The sequence below is a fragment of the Carcharodon carcharias genome, chromosome 25 (genome assembly GCF_017639515.1).
Source record: "Carcharodon carcharias isolate sCarCar2 chromosome 25, sCarCar2.pri, whole genome shotgun sequence".
NCBI classification, from domain to species: Eukaryota; Metazoa; Chordata; class Chondrichthyes; order Lamniformes; family Lamnidae; genus Carcharodon; species Carcharodon carcharias.
This window is the reverse complement of record NC_054491.1, coordinates 36,142,159-36,161,921: the sequence shown is the minus strand read 5'-3', so window position 1 is coordinate 36,161,921 and position 19,763 is coordinate 36,142,159. Positions and strand designations below refer to the sequence as shown.

Sequence of the window (19,763 nt, the reverse complement as noted above, 5' to 3'; positions counted from 1 at the left end):
TTCATAAATCTTTCTTTAAATAAGGAGATCAATACTGTACATAATACTCCAGGTGTAGTCTCACCAATGCCCTGTACAACTGAAGCAAAACCTCCCTACTTTTGTAATCAATTCCCCTCACAATAAATGATAACATTCTATTAGCTTTCCTAACTACCGGCTGTACCTGCATACTAACCTTTTGTGATTAATGCATTAGGACACCCAGGTCCCTCTGAATCTGAGAGCTCCACAATCTCTCACCATTTAGATAATAAGCTTCTTTTTTATTCTTCCTGCCAAAATGAACGATTTCACATTTGCCCACATTATACTGCATTTGCCAGAATTTTGTCCACTCAAATAACCTGTCATTTTGTAGCTTCCTTATGTCCTCTTCACAATTTACTTTCCTACCTATCTTTGTGTCGTCAGTAAATATAGCCATCATTTCTTCAATCCCTTCATCCAAACCAATAATATGATTATTTGTATAATTAGATTATTTAGATGATTATTTATTTATTTACAAAGAAACATGCAGCAAAATGAAATGAGGTTGGGGGGGGTGGGGGCGGCGAACCGGCCGAGGGAAAGGGGGACGGGGCCGGCCGAGGGAAAGGGGGACGGGGCCGGCCGAGGGAAAGGGGGACGGGGCCGGCCGAGGGAAAGGGGGACGGGGCCGACTGGGGGGGGGGGCAACCGAGGGAAAGGGGGAGGGGGCCGACCGAGGGAAAGGGGCTGACAGACGGAAAGAGGGAGAGGCCGACAGAATCAGTACTGTACAATCAACCAAACTATCTTATACAATCCAGATGGATCCCCCCGAACTCACTTCTTAAAAGCTGAACTAACCTCCAGCCAGCATTGCAACAAGAACAACTCCACACGACCAGATATCCACAGGTTCCGCACGGAACTCCTTTCTCCTCAGCAGCTCTGGAGCAACATATGGCAGAGTGCCACACATCTTATTCAGCAACCTCTCACGGCTATTGTGTCTGTATACTGTCGCCAAGCCAAAATCAGAGAGCTTCAGGTTATCTAGAAGGATGGGAACAAAAGTAAAGGTCTAGGGATGCTATATAGTGTCAAGGCACATCAGTATTATTACAGTAGAGTCAGTTTTACACAGTGTTCATTATCGATGATGGTTTGACAGTAGTAATTTTGCAGGATTCACTCCACTACAGCCACAGAATCAATAATGGTTGAACTACACAACACTGACAATGCCAGACCCAGCTTTTCATGGATTGCAAGAGCTGCAGCTGACAGCCCATTAACTGGAATTAAAAGAAATACTGAAGCAACATTTGATGGTTACTGATCTGTGAATCAGGGCTACTTACCTGGGGCCAACTTAGAAACAAAGTACACAGCCATGTCGCTTTTTCCTGCACTGACCTAAAGAATTTTTGGATTTAAGGTTTCCTGCCCTCAACAGGTTTCACACTCAGTAGGAGGTGCGCATGAGAGCCAGTGAGTGGTGAGGTATTTCTTGGTACATGGGCAGCAGCAAGATGGGGAAAGTCTGTTCCGTCCCTATGCACCTCCTATATCCAATTTCATGCACTGGACAAGACTGTGTTGCTTACAAACTGGTGCATGTACATTTTTGAGTTAGGGAGGAGGCTGGAGGCAGGCATATGGAAGAACAAAGCTTTAATTTTTAAGCCAAGATGAGCCTTCATTTACGTGGAGTTACATTCCATATGCAGCATAGAAACAGGCAATTCACCTCAACCAGTCCTACTCGCAATGTATACTCCATTAGAGTCTTCTCCCATTCTTACAAATCTCAATCTATCATCCTAACCCTCTATTCCTTTCTCCCTCAAGTGTTTGTCTACTATCCCTTTAAATGCATCTATACTATTCACCTCAACCACTCCCTGTGGTAGCAAGTTCTACATTCTCACCACTTTCTGGGCAAAAAAGTTTATTTTGAATTCCCTATCGGAGTTCTTGGTGACTATCTTAGTCTAGTCTAGTCCAGACCATACTTATCTTAGTCTACATGGCCTCTAGTTTTGCTCTTCAGCATAACAGGAAACATTCTTTCTGTGCTCACTCTATATCAAAATTTTTCATAATTTTAAAGATCTCTATTAAGACATCCCTCAGCCTTTTTACAAGAGAAAAGAGACTCAACCTGTTTATCTTTTCCTTATAAAAAGATCTACAAACTTGTAAATCTTCTGTGCACCCTCTCCACTGCCTCTATATCCTTTTATAATATGCACACAGTACCCCAAAAGTGTGGTCTAGCCAAGCTTTGACAAAAATTTGGAATAACTTCCCTACTTCTCAATACTGTCAAACTGAGGCCTCAATCTTCCTCTCAACTGGATGTAAAAGATCCCACAGCAACTATTTCGAAGGTGATAAGGGGAGTTATCCTGTTTCCTGGTCGGTATTTATCCCTCAATCAACATTACATAAACAGATTATCGGTCATGTAGGAACTTGCTGTGCACAAATTGGCACATTACAATGGAGACTACATTTCAAAAGTACTTCATTGGCTGTAAAGCGCTTTAAGACATCCTGTAGTTATGAAAGGCACTATCTAAATGTAAGATTTTCTTCCTTTTCTTTTCAAAGTCTAATACCTCATACTGATCTGTGTTGAAATTCATTTGCCACCATTTACCCCATGCTACTGTCTGTGCATAGTCACACAGAAGATATATGTTAAGACCATATTAAATATCACTTAGTGCCCGGACATGACTTCAGATGTAGGTATATCTCAAATCAGATTTTAAAGCATTCCTATTTAAAGAAAAATTCAATTTAATTTTTAGAAGTTTAGTACCAATATAAAAGCCAGAGGTTAGCCAATATTGCTGTAAAGAGAGACATGTTGTTAAAGCTTTTCATCTTGCACTCATCAGGACAAACACAAGAATGCTAAACAATCTCAACAATTTATACTACAGGAGAAAAAGGTGCTCATTGGTTGGCAAGTCAACATTGAGGTGTTGCCATGGAGGAAGCAACAGGGAACTAAAGGTTTCCCAAGCTCCCAGGTAATTCAAAAAAGGCTCAAGGCCTGAACATATTCCTTTTGTTTGCAGAGAACAGGTCACTGCATAGGAATGTTATGTCGCTTCTAGGAAGTGTAAATGAACAATGTTACATAATGAGCCTTTTCACCTGTAGAATAAATTGTTGTGATTAATTTGAATTTGGCATTCTTGCATTTGCCCTGATGAATGCAAGACGAAAAGCTTCGGAACCTGTCTCTCTTTTCAGCAATATTCAAGCTCTGCACTACTAAGTGACTGTTAGCCTACATGTGAAGGCAGTAGCACAATATGTTCAGGGGCACGGCCCATCCTCTACAGACAACAGGCAAAGTAAGAAAATACCTCAAGACAGGGCATGGCAACATTACCATGAAAAGGAGAGATAAGTTTGAAATAGGCCACAGAGTAGGCATCAGTATGAAGCGATTTCACAGAACCTCACTGAGAGCAATAATTGTTTTTTTTTTCATTTCACTGAATAATTAAAACTTGGCCAACAGATCAGTGAATTCAGCGACTGCTTGATGCATTTGTCGAAAATATCATTGCTCACAGCAACCTTACCCATTTAATTAAGGGTGGGCGATAAATGCTGGCCTAGCCAGCAATGCCCACATCCCATAAAATGAATTTTAAAAAAAACCCACCAGCTTCAAAAGTGAAGGGAATGAAAAGGACTGAAAATCACCAGAAAATAAATCATTCCCATACTTTTCCTTAAACACAGTATTTTTTTTCCCATTGCAAGTCACTGCAGCCCAACAAAAAAAGCTTAAAATCATTTGATTGCCATGCAATTCACCTGCAGAAAGCACTGACACAAGTAGAGCATAAGCACTAGGCAGTCATTAGTATCTCATTAAAATGATCACCCACCATATCTGGGATACAGAAGTATTGGTGAGATAATCAGCTGAAGAGGAAGTGTAGCCTTTGCTCAACAACCATTTACACTGGTACTTTGCAAACAACAGAAATCAATGGATCAAAGGCGGGAATATTGGTTGATTGCACCTTCCCTGGCTCAGAGGCACTGAGGCCACCTGTTTCTTCTAAATGAGGTCTGATAATTCAACACTGATGGAGAATGAGCCTTGGGAAACTATCCTAGTCTGCATGCCTCATAACCATACTAAGTTGTTAAATAACCAGCTTTTTTTGTGTCAACTGATTAGTCTTTTAAGTGCAGATTACATATCATCCACAGTCTAGTCGAGATAAACCAGTGGGAGTAGTGAGACGTTAAAAAAATTCAACTACAATCACAGACCATGTTTATGTAGGGAACATGCTTTTCACTTAGCAGTCAAAAAGTGCAGAAGTTGAATGCTGCTCCAGGCAGTCCCAGCAAGTGGAGACTGGAGCAGCTAATCTGAAATCTGGGCTGACATCCAGCATGATATTCTCAGCTGGTAGCTGTGGATGGCTTTTCTCTCATCCTATTGCTGTGGGATGTGGAAGCTCAATAAACCCTCGCACAGTATAGGACTAAGCCTTTCACCAGCTGGTACAGAGCTAGTTATCACAACCTGTCAGACTGTTGGGAATCCTTCCACCACTACATACTATTCTCTGAGGAAGAGTGTGTTGTTCAAAAAGAGCCTTCTCTTTCACATTGCCAGTTGTGCTTCCCGCCTCATTGTGCACATCGTTTACACACCATGTGCTGCCCACTACTCAAGGAATTTCTGTTGTAAAAATACAGCTCAATCTTTCACAGAAATTTAGGGAGATAAGGAACAATTGGCCTTTGTGTTTTCTTCATTGCTAAAAGTGTTTTGCTGTTAAATACTATACCTCTGTCATCGAGCAGCAGGTTCTCTGGCTTGATGTCCCTGTGTGTAATTCCAATACCATGGAGGTATTCCTAGAAAAAGGCAAAGGCAGCGGCTTTTATTTTGAATTAATTGACAGCTCTCTCTCTCCAAATCTCCAGGCTCACAAAAGATAATGAAGCCTCAGACACAAGTTACATCCAAATAGAATGGGGAAGGTTCCATTAGATTGGAAAATAGCAAAAGTAACTCTTCTATTCAAAAAGGGAGGGAGACAGAAAGCAGGAAACTACAGGCCAGTTAGCCTAACATCTGTCATAAGGAAAATGTTAGAAACCATTATTAAAGATGTTACACCAGAGGAGTTAGAAAAATTCAAGGCAATCAGGCAGAATCAACATGGTTTTGTGAAAGGGAAATCAGGTTCAACCAATTTAGTGGAGTTCTTAGAAGAGTCACATGTGCTGCAGATAAAGGCGAATTGGTGGATGTACTGTATTTAGATTTCCAGAAAGCATTGGATAAAGTGCCACATCAAAGGTTATTGCAGAAAATAAAAGCTCATGGTGTACGGGGTAACATATTGGCATGGATAGAAGATTGGCTAGCTAACAGGAAGCAGAGAGTTGGCATTAATAGGCCTTTTTTTAGTTGGCAGGGTGTGACGAGAGATGTACCACAGGGATCAGTGCTGGGTCTCAACTTTACAATTTATGTAAATGACGTGGATGAAAGGACCGAAGGAATGGTTGCTAAGTTTGCTGCTAACACAAAGATAGGTAGGGAAGTAAATTGTGAAGAGGATGCAAGGAGGCTTCAAAGTGACAAAGATAGGTTAAGCCAGTGGGCAAAGATCTGGCAAATGGAGCATAATGTGAGCAAATGTGAAATTGTTCATTCTGGCAGGAAGATTAAAAAAGAAGCTTAATATCTAAATGGTGAGAGATTGCAGACCTCAGATTCAGAGGGATCTGGGTGATCCTTTTTGCATAAATTACAAAAGGCTAGTATGCAGGTACAGCAAGTAATTAGGAAGGCTAATAGAATGTTATCATTTATTGTGAGGGGAATTGATTACAAAAGTAGGGAGGTTATGCTTCAGTTGCACAGGGCACTGGTGAAACCACATCAGAAGTACTATTTGGAGTACTAGTCTCCTTATTTAAGGAAAGATGTAAGCACGTTAAAAGCAGTTCAGAGAAGGTTTACTCGACTAACAACTGGTTATCTTATGAGGAACAGCTGGACAGGTTAAGCTTGTATCCACTGAAATTTAGAAGAGTAAAAGGCAGCTTAATTTAAACATATAATATCCTGAAGGGACTTGACAGGGTGGATGAGGAGAGGATGTTTCCGCTTGTGAGAGAATCTAGAACGAGGGGTCACTGTTTAAAAATAAGGGGTCACTCATTTAAGACAGAGATGAGGAGAAATATTTTCTCTCAGAGGGTATTGAGTCTTTGGAACTCTCTTCCTCAAAAGGCGGTGGAAGCAGAGTATTTGAATATTTTTAAGGCAGAGCTAGATAGAGTCTTGATTAACAAGGGGCTGAAAGGTTATCAGGGGTAGACAGGAACGTGGGGTTGAGGTTACAATCAGATCAGTCATGATTTTGTTGAATGGCGGAGCAGGCTCGAGGGGCCGAGTGGCCTACTCCTGCTCCTAATTCATATGTTCGTAAATTGCTCAATTTTAGAATGTGTTCATCCAGACGGAGTGGGGGCGGTGGGTAGCGATTGATTAGGTCTCAATTCAATGAAGAATTAACAATACTCACCACTCCCGCTATCAGCTGCTGGAAAAACCTATGGGCATCCACTTCAGGCATCCCCACGTCAGGTTCTATAGGAATATATCAAATCACAGCCGTAATCTGCTATCATATAAGACATATCATCTAGCCTTAATGTCCCTATTAGCACATTCCTTAGCTAATATCACCACCGTCAAAAGATGTCACATCTTTTGATGATCTGCTTCTATCATGCTTTTGCCTACAACCACACCACCCCCCTCCACTTCTCTTCCCCCACCCAACCCCACCGCCCCACCACCTTAAACCAGCTTATATTTCACCCCTTCCTGGGAATCGCCTAGTTCTGTCGAAGGGTCATGAGGACTCGAAACGTCAACTCTTTTCTTCTCCGCCGATGCTGCCAGACCTACTGAGTTTTTCCAGGTAATTCTGTTTTTGTTTAAAATTCATTAATTTCATTACTCTAAAGTCCGGCTGTCCAAGCAAGCTCAGAAATGCACACCGCAGCAATGTCCTTCTTACAGGTGGCTAATTCCATTCCAATACACTACCATAAAAACATCAACATTATTTATAAGGAAGGCTAATGGTTACAGATAATAAACAGCTTTTAAAGTAAAGCAGTCAATTGTTCCTAAAAACATTGCCCAAGTTTAGGATTTGTTTAACATCCAGATAGGCATTGTTGACGGTTTTTGTTATCTTATAATACACAAACTGATAACAATTGAAAGCTTTGTACTGCTCTTCTGAGGAGTAAATTCATGAGATACACTCAAACTGCATTAATCTTTGACAACAGGCTGTGAAAATGGCAAGATTATGGTTCAGTTAGCAGCAAGGGCTCAATTCATGAAGTGTTCCTCAGGCTGCGACTTCCTCTGCACTCCTCCTCCACATCAAGTACCTTCCTCAAGGATCAACCAATTTTATTCACTCTTTCACTAATGTTTCCATTCTACATTCAACTGCCTTCAGATTACTCTCAGCCTGCAGTGTTCTTGGAATGCCAAGACTCAAAACACTGCATTTGACTTCCTCCATGCTCTGGAAAGGTACAATGAAAAGTCAGCTTCTCAATTTCTTAGAAAAGCTTCATCAGTCTAACCAATAGACACAATCTCTTCCTTTAGGTAAGATGGAGTTTTTTAAAGAGGTAACAGAAAAGGTCAATGAGGGTAATGCTGTTGATGTGGTGTGCATGGACTTGGAAAAGGCATTTGACACAGTACCACACAACCAACTTGAGAAAAGTTGTAGCTCATGGAATAAAAGGGACAGTAGCAACATGGATACAAAATTGGCTGAAAAATAGGGAGCAGAGAGTAATGGTCAATGGATATTTTTCGGGCTGGAGGAAGGTTTGTAGTGGAGTTCTCCAGGGGTCGGTATTGGGATCCTTGCTGTTGCTGATATATATTAATGATGTAGATTTAGGTGTGCAGGGGACAATTTCAGACGGTACAAAGCTTGAGAGTGTTGTGAACTGTGAAGAGGATGGTGTGGACTTCAAGAGGACATAGACAAGTTGGTGGAGTGGGCAGATAGGTGGCAAATGAAGTTCAATGAGGAGAATTGTGAGGTGATTCATTTTGTAGGAAGAACATGGACAGACAATACATAAGGGGTGAAATTTCGAAGGGGATGCAAGAGCAGAAAGACTTGGGCGCATATATGCGTAGATCATTGGAAATGTCAGGACAGGTGGAGAACACAGTTAATAAAGTATTTAGTATCCTGGGCTTTATTAATAGGGGCATAGAGTACAAGAGCAGGGAGGTTATGCTGAATTTATATAATACACTCGTTAGACCTCAGCTGGAATATTGTGTACAGCTCTGGGTGCCACATTATAGGAAGGATGTGAACACATTGAAGATAGTGTAGAAGAGGTTTACAAGAATGGTTCCAAGGATGAGAAACTTCAGCTATGAGGATAGATTGGAAAAGGTTGGTGCTGTTCTCCTTGGAAAGAAGAAGGCTGAGAGGAGATTTGATAGAGATGTTCAAAATCATGAGGGGGCTATAAAGAGTAGATAGGGAGAAGCTGTTCCCTCTCGTAAAAGGATCAAGAACAAGAAGGCACAGATTTAAAGTGATTTGCAAAAGAAGCAAGTGTGAAGTGAGAAAAAACGAGTGGTTCGGGTCTGGACTTCACTGCCTGGAAGTGTGGTGGAGGCAGGCTCAATCAAGGCATTCAAGAGGAGGTTAGATGATTATTTGAATAGAAACAATGTGCAGGGGTACGGGAAAAAGGCAGGGCAGTGGCACTAGGTCATAATGCTCAGTTGGAGAGCCGGTGCAGACATGATGGGCCGAATGGACTCCTTCTGTGCCGTTAAGATTCTGTGATAAATTGGATGGCTTCTCCCATTGTCCTTCAATTATTTAAATTCTTTTTAAAGCCCACATCTGTGCAATATTTGAACACTGATCCCATGTCTGGGTAGACCCTTAATACCTTGCTGATAGAGTTGGACAAGAGTCTGAGAGAATGTTAAAAATAGGAGCAGGAGCAAGGACACAGCCCCTCAAGCCAGCTCCACCATCATGGCTGTACTTTTACATCAACTTCATCTTCCTGCCTATCCCTTGACTTCCTTAGAGCTCAAAAATCTACTGATTTAATTATTGAATACACTGAACATCCACAACCCTCTGGGATAGAGAATTCCAAAATATCATAACTCTGAGTGAAGAAATTTGCCATCTCAATCCTAAATGGCCATATTCTCATCCTGAAACTGTGGTTCCTAAGTCTAAACTCTCCAGCCAGGCAGCAACAGCATCATCTCAGAGTGCACCCTATCAAGCCTTCTAAGAATGATATATGACTGAATGAGATCACCTAGGTATTGTCTCTCAACTCTAGCCTCAGTGCCTTCCCTCAGCTTTTTGCAGTCTATTACTATGATCTTATTGCACTGAACCTCCCTCTTTTCTATCTAAGCTTTGAATATTCTACCCTCCTCCCTGCATCCTTACTACAGACACATTGCAGTCTCCTATTTTAACTCATTTTTCCCAAAGACCATAAAACTCTGGGACTCCAAGCGTCCTTCAGTCTTTCACCCTTTTACAGTCAACAGGTTCTTACAAAACATACACGCGCGCATGCATACGCCAGTAATTCAGAAGTCCAGGCTAATGCTCTGGGTATGGCAGCTGGCGGAACTTAAATTTAATTAATAAATCTGGTAAATTATAAAGCTAGTCTCAGTAATAGTGACCATGAAACTATCATCGATTGTTGTCAAAATCCATCTGGTTCACTAACGCTCTTTGGGGGAGGAAGTCTACCATCCTTACCTGGTCTGGCCTACTGTTGTCAAAATCCATCTGGTTCACTAATTAGGGATGGGCAACAAATACTGGCCTTGACAGCAATGCCCACATCCCATGAAAAAATAATGAAAAAGAATTAGATCACGACCCGCAGTAGGACAATATGACAACAAACTGAAGTCAACTGTGGTGCATTTTACTGATCCAGCTGAGATCGGCTATCTCAGCACAGATCAGAGATCGACTCCCAAGATGGCAATAGCATTTATATAACATCTTTAATATTGTAAAATGTGCCAATGTGCTTCATAGGAGCATTATCAAACAACATGTGACAGCAAGAAACATAAAATATTATTAGAATAGGTGACTAAAATCTTGGACAAAGTTTTAAGGAGTGGTTTGAAGGCGGGGAGAGCTGCAGAGAGATTTGGGGAAGGGATTCCAGTGCTTAATGTCCATGAGAACATATGAAGTAGGAGGAATAGGCCATTCAGCCCTTTGAGTCTGCTCAACTATTCAATGAGATCATGGCTGATCTGATTGTAAGTTCCCCAACGCCACTCCACCCTCTCGCCTACCCTTGATAATCTTTCAGCCCCTTGTTTAACAAGAACCTATCTACCTCTGCCTTAAAAACATTCAAAGACTGTGCTTCCACCGCCTTTTCAGGAACAGAGTTCCAAAAACTCACGATCCTCAGAGAAAAAAATTCTCCTCATCTCTGTCTTAAATAGGTGAGCCCTTATCTTTAAACAGTGGCCCTTGTTCTAGATTCTCCCACAAGAGGAAGTATCCTCTCCACATCCACCCTATCAAGACCCCTCAAGGATCTTATGTGTTTCAATCAAGTTGCCTCTTACTCTTCTAAACTCCAGCAGATACAAGTCTAACCTGTCCAACCTTTCCTAAGACAACCCGCCCAATCCAGATATTCATTTAGTACACCTTCTCTGAACTTCCAACGCATCTACGTCCTTCCTTAAATAAGGAGACCAATACTGTATAGGGTACTCCAGATGTGGTCTCACCAATGCCCTGTATAGCTAAAGCATAACCTCCCTACTTCTGCAATCAATTCCCCTCACAATAAACAATAACATTCTATTAGCTTTCCTAATTACTTGCTGTATCTGCATATTAGCCTTTTGTGATTCATGCACTAGGACCCCCAGATCCCTCTGTATCCAAGCCCTGCAATCTCTCACCATTTACATAATATGGTTTCTTTATTCTTCTTGCCAAAATGGACAATTTCACACTTTCCCACATTAAACTTTATTTGCCAGGATTTTGCCCACTCATTTAACCTAGCCATTTCCCATTGTAGCCTCCTTGTGTCCTCTTCAATCTTACTATCCTATCGCTGTTCATATGTTGTGTCATCAGCAAATTTAGCAACCATACCTTCATCCCTTCATCCAAGTTGTTTACATAAATTGTAAAAAGATGAGGCCCCAGCACTGATCCCTGTGACACACCACTCATTACATCTTGCCAACCAGTAAAAGACCCATTTTTGCCTACCCTGTTTACTGTTAGCTAGCCAATCTTCTATCTATGCCAATCTTCCCCCCTACACCATGAGCTTTTATTTTTCACAATAACCTTTGATGTGGCACCTTATCAAATGCCTTCTGGAAATCTAAATACAGTACATCTACCAGTCTCCCTTTATCCACAGCATATGTTACTTTTTCAAAGGACTCCAGTAAATTGGATAAACATGATTTCCCTTTCACAAAACCATGTTGACTCTGTCTGATTACCCTGAATTTTTCCAAGTGCCCTGCTATGTCTTTAATAATAGCCTTACATTTTCCCTATGACAGATTTTAAGCTAACTGGTCTGTAGTTTCCTGCTTGTGTCAACCTCCCTTTCTGAATAAAAGAATTACATTTGCTATTTTCCAATCAAACAGAACCCTCCCCAAATCCATGGAATTTTGGAAAATTAAAACCAATGCACTAGTCACTTCTTTTAAGACCCTAGGATGAAGTCCATCAGGACCCAGGGACTTGTCAGCCTGCCGCTCCAACAATTTACTCAGTACCAGCTCCTTGCTGATTGTATTTTTCCCCCAAGTTCCTCCCACCCTTCTCTTTCCCAATTTACAGCTAATCCTGGGATGTTACTTGTATCCTTTACAGTGAAGGCCGATGCAAAATACCAGTTCAATTCATTTGCCATCTCCTTATTTTCCATTATTAATTCCCCAGACTCACTTTCTATAAGGTGAATGCTCACTTTGTTAACATTCTTTTTTAAATCCCTATTGAAACTCATACAATGTGTCTTTATATTTCTAGTTAGCTTTCTCTCGTGCTCTAATTTTTCCCACGCTATTAATCTTTTAGTCATTTTTTTTGTTTTTTAATATTCTGTCCTATCTTCTGACCTGTCACCCAAATTTGCACAATTATATGCTTTTTCTATAAGTTTGATACCAACTTTCATCTTTCTAGTTAACCACAGATGGCGGGTCCTCTCCTTCGAATTTTTCTTTCTTGTTAGAATGTACTTATTGTGTATTCTGAAATACCCCTTAAGTGTCCATCACTGCATCCCTATTGACTATCCCTTCACCTAATTTGCCAGCTCACTTTAGCTAGCTGTGCTTTCATGCCCTCATAATTGCCCTTATTTAAGTTTAAATACTAGTCTTGGACCCACTCTTCTCTCCCTCAAACTGAATATAAAACTTAATCCTATTATGATTGCTCCTACCTAGGGGTGCCTTCATTATAAGGTCATTAATTTAATCCTATATAATTGCATAATACCAGGTCTTGGATAGCCTGCTCTTCGGTTGGTGCCAAAATGTGCTGTTCTAAGAAACTATCACAAAAATGAATTCCTCATCTGGGCTACCCTTGCCCATCTGATTTTCCCAGTCTATATGCAGATTAAAATATCCTATGCTTATCATTGTACCTTTCTGACAAGTTCCCATTATTTCTTCCTTTATACCCCATCCTACTGTAGGGTTACTGTTAGGGGGCCTGTATGCCATTCCCAAGAGTGGCTTCTTGCTTTTATTATTTCTGATCTCAACCCAAACCGTTTCTACATGCTGCTTTCCAGAACTTGGGTCACCCCTCTCTAATGTGCTAATACCATAATTAATTAACTGAACCACCTCTCCACCTTTTCCTAGCTTCCTGTCCTTCCTAAATGTCATATACGCTGCAATATTCAGCTCCCAATCTATATCATCCTGCAGACTTGACTTGAATAGCTCAGTATCTAGTAGTGCAGTGATTCATCCTGGGGAGGGATGTTAACAAGTGAACTAGAGTGTTGAAGTGGCTCCATTGTTGTAAACAAACCTGCAGAAAATTTACCAGTTCGTAGTCAATTATTCAGTGCTCTGTCTCCTAGCCTTTTGCTACCTCTAGACTTAACTATTTCCAACACTCTCCAGCCCAGCCTCCTATCTTCTACCCTCCATAAACTTAAACCCATCCAAAACTCTGCTGCCTGTATCCTAACTCAGAGTCCCATTCATCCAGAACCCCTGCGCCTTCTGATCTACCCACTGGCACCCAGTCCATCAACATTTCTTTCTTCTTTACAAATCCTTCCATGGCCTTGCCCCTGCTTAACACTATAACTTCCTGCAGCCATACCACTCTGCAAGATAAACCACAATCCTCCAATTCTAACCTCTTGAGAATGTTCAATTTTAATCACTGCACAAATGGCGGCTGTGTTTTCAGCTGTCTCAGTCCTATACTGTAGAATTCCCTCCTTAGATCTCTTTCTCCTCCTTTAAAGAATTTTTAAGCCAACCACTTTCCCAAGCTTTTGGTTACTTGTCCTAATATCTCTGAGATTCGGTGTCAAATTTTGTTTGATAATGCTCCTGTGAAACACCTCGAGATATTAAAGGTACTATATAAATGAGGGTTGTTGTTCTCCCCGCCACCCTGAGGTTTATTCGTGGTTCCTACCTATTCTATCAAAGAGTTCGCCTCCACTACAATACTCCAGAAACAAGTATTGGATGTTGGCCTCACGCCGATGTCCATAAAAACGAACAATGTTTGGGTGGTTCAACATCTTATTGATGCAGATTTCCTTTTTGATGTTCTCAGGACAGTCGAGAGCCCGTGCAGTGTCCACTTTCTTCACTGCAACTGCCTCCTCTGTACGCCGATTCACAGCCAATTGCACCCTGTCGGCAAAGAGAAGTTGCTTAAAATACAATGCAAAGTGATTCCAAAAGCATTCCATCTACTTCAGGAACTTGACATCTTGAGCAAGATTTGAAGAATCAGGTAACTTTTCAGATTTTATTTTTAACCAATTTGAGAAGTACTAGAAGTAGCTTTTATTTTAAAAAGAGCTCCAACTCAGCTAAGTACTCCACAGGAGGGATACTTCTACCACACCTCTCCCAAAAGCATGGATCAGTAGTTAAGACTCACTCGCCATATGCTCCTTCACCTAACGTCTGCACCAGATCCCAATCCTCCACAAATGGAACCGCCATCTTCCCAGTCAATCACTAAGAGCACTGGAAAAAAAAACATTACTTGTGAACACAAAAGAAAGCAATAATTAGGTGTACAAGAGAGTTAACCTCATTCGGGATGATCTAACCTTTCCTTTGCCATATCTAATTAAATCTCCTGATCCAGGATGCCAACCCAAGACACCCCATCATCTCGCTGAAAGCTGAATATTAAAGTAAAATCAAGATACAGACTTCCTAGATAATGGAAAGTTAATCTAGGCCTTTCTTCCAGATTTGTTTTCTGTCTCATTTCCCTGCGCACCAGCTAATGAGAATAGAGGAAAAATTCCACAGGGATGGGCACACTGCATTCTGGGCACCCATTTTCAAATTTTAATTTTGGGTTTTACAACAAGGGCAGTAAAGTTTATGTTTTTGAGATATATTCATGAAGCGCTTGAGAACAAACTGTTGTTTTCAACAACCTTGAGAAACCTCTTCTTTAAAACTAGTCTTGCACAGTTTATATGGTTTCTGAGAGGGTAACAGACTCTGGTACTGTTGTCACTCTTCTGGCCTAGTGTACAAATCCAGCTCATTGAACAATAGTTAATAGCTCCCTCTCCCCAAGCTTTAAAAGCCTCTTAAAAAAACTACCTTCCAATCACTGCCCATAACCCTCCATTCCTTAAGTCGTGTTGTCATGTTCAGCTGTACTCCATGAAATCTGCATCCCAAACAAAACAGCACTAAGGTTACAACTCATTAACTATTAGGATGCTAATGATGGTAAAGGGGAGGAATTGACAACACCCTAACTGATCTGTGGCTAATTCAAAGCATTAAGCAAAGAAACTGCTGCAAAATTGTTCACAATTTGTGTTCCTTCTTCTGACATGTAAACACCACACATCCATTACTACTACCACAACACCGATCAAAATAAGGAAAATGGCCAACAACTGTCCTGCAACTAGGTCCTCCAGTGCTGAGTCCATGATGTCCAAAATCTATCGATGAAGCCCTTCACAATCAAGTATTGTGTGCAATATCGAATTCTCATCAGTTGAATCCCGTAAAGAGCTGTGTGTTCTTGATCAATTCAGCACAATTATCTTCCCTCCATCCTGCAGACAGTATGCTAAAGTCTGACAATCTGTTGTACTTTTGAAATTTACTTCGTCTAAGACTCCAGTATATCTCAGTCACACTGTCTAGTAACACAACCTGTTTTGCTCCTTGACATCCTTCAATTCCAGCTCTACCACCACTTTCTGCCAGGCAAACGAGTTCCTCTCACAATTTCGAATATCCTTCTGGTATTGGTGCCTCTGTTTTCTGCTTGTTAAATCTATACATTTTAGCATCAGCCTAGACAATGCCATTGTAAGCCCAACCCGACATCAAGGCCCACCCCACCCCATCCCTCAGGCCCAAAACCAGAATTCTGCCTCCCACCGACCAAGATTCCATCCGCCAAACCAGGGCTCTCACCCCAACCGGACACCCCCACCTCCCAAAAAAATTCTGAACGCCCCTCAAAATCAGGACCACCCCCAGACTGTCTCTCAAACCAGGACCTTCCTTCCCCATACCTCCTCAATTCCCCCCAAAACCAGGACCACCCCTAGACTGATTCCCAAATCCAGGACCCCAACCACCCCCCCCCCCCCAAAACCAGAACCCATTTCAAAACACCCCCACCCAAAACCAGGAGCACAACTAAACTGTTCCCAAAGCCAGGCCGCCTCAAAACCAGGACCCTAACACCCCAGCACCCCTCTGCAAAAGTGGGAATCTCACTCCCAAAACCCCATCCCTAAAACCAGGACCTGCTCCCCAGTCTCCCCCAAAATCAGGAATTTGCCCCCCACCCCAGATCCCCCCCAAAATCAGGAATCTCTACCCCAGATCCCCCCAAAATCAGGAACCTCCACCCCAGATCCACCCAAAATCAGGAATCTCTACCCCAGATCCACCCAAAATCAGGAATCTCTACCCCAGATCCCCCAAAATCAGGAATCTCTACCCCAGATCCACCCAAAATCAGGAATCTCTACCCCAGATCCCCCCAAAATCAGGAATCTCTACCCCAGATCCCCCAAAATCAGGAATCTCTACCCCAGATCCCCCAAAATCAGGAATCTCTACCCCAGATCCCCCAAAATCAGGAATCTCTACCCCAGATCCCCCCAAAATCAGGAATCTCTACCCCAGATCCCCCAAAATCAGGAATCTCTACCCCAGATCCCCCAAAATCAGGAATCTCTACCCCAGATCCCCCAAAATCAGGAATCTCTACCCCAGATCCACCCAAAATCAGGAATCCCCGCCCCCTAAAAGCCTCCCTCCCCTCGTGGACCCCGCCTCACAGCCCAGGATGGATACCCTCTCCCCGGACCCTCCCTTCCTCCCCTCCTCTCCCCTCTGCTCCCCTCCGCGGCCCCGGGGGACACAGGCTCCCCCGAGCCTGCACTTGCCTCCGCCAACGGCGCCGGGACTCTCGCTCTCTCCTCAGACAACTATCAAGTTTTGGCGCCTTGCGTAACTCCGTCACATCCCACCAACGTCATGACGCTGCCGGGCGACGTCCTTCTACCCTTGACGTCAGCGCCGGCGGGAGATTCAAACCTGGAGCTGCTGGGGGTGGGGTCAATGCCCCCTGTGGTCAACTTCATCACATTGAAGGGTCGTGTTAAATCCATGGACTGGAAATTGGGCAGATTTTAAAAAAAACATTCTTGTATGCAAAATAACAATTTAATTGATAGAAAAACAGAAAATGCTGGAAATACTCAGCAGATCTGGCAGTATCTGTGGAGAGAGAAACAGAGTTAATGTTTCAAGTCGCGATCGCCTTTCTCAGAACCGGGACAAGTTAGAGATGTAATCCTGTAACTTTTAAGGAGCAGAAATGAGGGAATGCATTTACCTCTCCCTCACCAACTCTTGTCATTTAATGCCTCCTGTTTTCCACCTTATCACAGACCCTCCCTCATTTCATCTACTTAAACATCATTGCATTTCTAACTTGTCCAAATTCTGATGAAAGGTCATCTCGACCTGAAAAGTTAATTCTGTTTCTCACTCCACAGATACTGCCACACCCACTGAGTATTTCTCTTCATGATTTTATTTCAGATTTCCGACATCCGCACTAATTACTTTTGAAACAATTTACTCCAACTGTGAGCCGTGGTTCAGTTGGCAACGCTTCTCCCCTCTCATTGAAGTCATGAGGTTGTGCATTCAAGTCCCACTCCACAACTTATGCTTGTAAATCCAGGTTGACACTAGAGTTCAGTACTGGGGGAGGGCTACACTGTTGGAGGTGCCATCTTGCAAATAAGATATTGATTAATCGAGAGGGCAAAACTGTGCCAGCTGGATTTCAATGCAGGGTTGAGTGAAGTCATCCATTTTACAACAAAGGGATAGATTTGAACCACCCCAAACAGCCTAACCATCTTCAGCTACTTCATCAATGACCTTCCTTCCATCATAAGGTTGTAGTGCAGACGTTCGCTGAAGATTGCACATTGTTCAGCATCATTTGTGACACCTCAGATACTGAAGCAGTACAAGTCCATGTCCAAATGCAGCAAGACCTGGACAATATCCGGACTGACAAGTGGCAAGTAACATTCGCAGCACACAAATGTCAAGCAATGACCATCTCCAACAAGAGAGAATCTAACCATTGCCCCTTGACATTCATTGGCATTGCCATCACCGAATCCCCACTATCAACATCCTTGGTGTTACCATTGACCAGAAGCTGAACTGGACAAGCCATATAAATACTGTGGCTACAAAAGCAGGTCAGAGACCAGGAATCCTGTGGTGAGTAATTCACCTCCTGACTCCCCAAAGCCTGTCCACCATCTACAAAGCACAAGTCAGGTGTGTTATGGAATACTCTCCACTTGCCTGGATGAGTACAGCTCTAGCAATTCAAGAAGCTTGACACCATTCAAGACAAAGCAGCCTGCTTGATTGGCACCCCATCCACATATATTCACTCCCTCCACCACCTACACACAATGGCAGCAGTACGTACTCACCAACCCTCCTTAGACAGCACCTTCCAAACCCACGACCTCTACCATCTTGAAGGACAAGGGCAGCAGACTTGTGGGAACTGCACCACCAAGAATTTCCCCTCCAAGCCACTCATCATCCTGACTTGGAAATATATCGCTGTTCCTTCACTGTTGTTGGGTCAAAATCCTGGAACTCCCTCCCTAACAGCACTATGGGTGTACCTACACCACATAGACTGCAGTGGTTCAAGAAGGCAGCTCACTACCACCTTCTCAAGGGCAGTTAGGTATGCCCAGCCAGTGATGCCCACATCCCATGAATGATTTTTAAAATTTGTGAAAAGTTGGGAATACTAGAGGCCCATAGAAATATCGGGATCCATGTACGCAGATCACTAGATTGTAGTGACGGATTCTCTTGTTCACTGTAAATTGTTGTTGTAAGGTACAAAAAAACTTAAGTAAAAGGCTGAATGAGTGCTGGACTATAAATGAGAGGAATGTTGTGAAAGTCATCCAAAGACCTGGTTAGGCTATCTCTGGAATACTGATAGCAGTTCTGGGATTGTACCTTAGAACCTATATATTAACCTTGGAAGGAGCAGGTTCAACAGAATGGTACCAGAGTTCCAATAGTTAGATGATGAGGAGACATAAATTCAGTTTGTATTACCTGGAATATACAAGGGTAAAGGGTGATTTGAAATTAATTGATAGAGTAGATAGAGAGAAAAAAATTCCACTGGCAGGAGGGTCTAGAATAAGGGAACAGAACTGTAGTTAAAAACAAAAACAAAAATACCTGGAAAAACTCAGCAGGTCTGACAACATCTGCGGAGAGAAACACAGTTAACGTTTCGAGTCTGTATGACTCTTCAACAGAACTAAGGAAAAATAGAAAACAGGTGAAATATAAACTGGTTTAAGGGGGTGGGCGGGTGGGGGGGGGGGGTGAGGTGCCGGCGGGTGTGGTGGGACAGGTAGAGCTGGATAGAGGGCCAGTGATAACTATAGTTAACCTGAGATGTAATATACTTTTAAGACAAGTATTGTTATGTAAGGTGAACATGTCATGTAAGCATGATCTTATTGTCCAATAGCAGAGTAGCGTGGGCTACCTTTATGTGAGAGAGTCTTCAGTTAGTCTTGTTTTGTGTTGTGAGCACACAAGTATAGTTGTAGAGTTAACATAGAAACTAGGAGCAGGAGTAGGCCATTCAGCCCTTCGAGCCTGCTCCGCCATTCATTATGATCATGGCTGATCATTCAACTCAATAGCCAGCTCCCGCTTTCTCCCCATACCCTTTGATCCCTTTCACCTCAAGAGCTATATCTAACTCCTTCTTGAAAACATACAATGTTTTGGTCTCAACTACTTTTTGTGGTAGCGAATTCCACAGGCTCACCACTCTCTGGGTGAAGAAATTTCT

The 19,763-nt window shown here is 42.4% G+C and overlaps 1 protein-coding gene across 1 annotated transcript in view; it reads right to left on the bottom strand.

Moving 5' to 3' along the window:
- chek1 (checkpoint kinase 1) overlaps window positions 1–16,830 on the bottom strand; it is a 42,859-nt gene extending 26,029 nt beyond the window's left edge. The window contains exons 1-6 of the mRNA XM_041174577.1: window positions 16,771–16,830; window positions 14,262–14,350; window positions 13,785–14,008; window positions 6,567–6,631; window positions 4,812–4,881; window positions 835–1,023 (exon numbers count right to left, since the gene is read on the bottom strand). Coding sequence (XP_041030511.1) covers window positions 835–1,023; window positions 4,812–4,881; window positions 6,567–6,631; window positions 13,785–14,008; window positions 14,262–14,326 — 613 coding nt within the window. The 5' untranslated portion in view covers window positions 14,327–14,350; window positions 16,771–16,830. The remainder of the gene's footprint in view (window positions 1–834; window positions 1,024–4,811; window positions 4,882–6,566; window positions 6,632–13,784; window positions 14,009–14,261; window positions 14,351–16,770) is intronic.
- Between the last annotated feature and the right edge of the window lie 2,933 nt (window positions 16,831–19,763).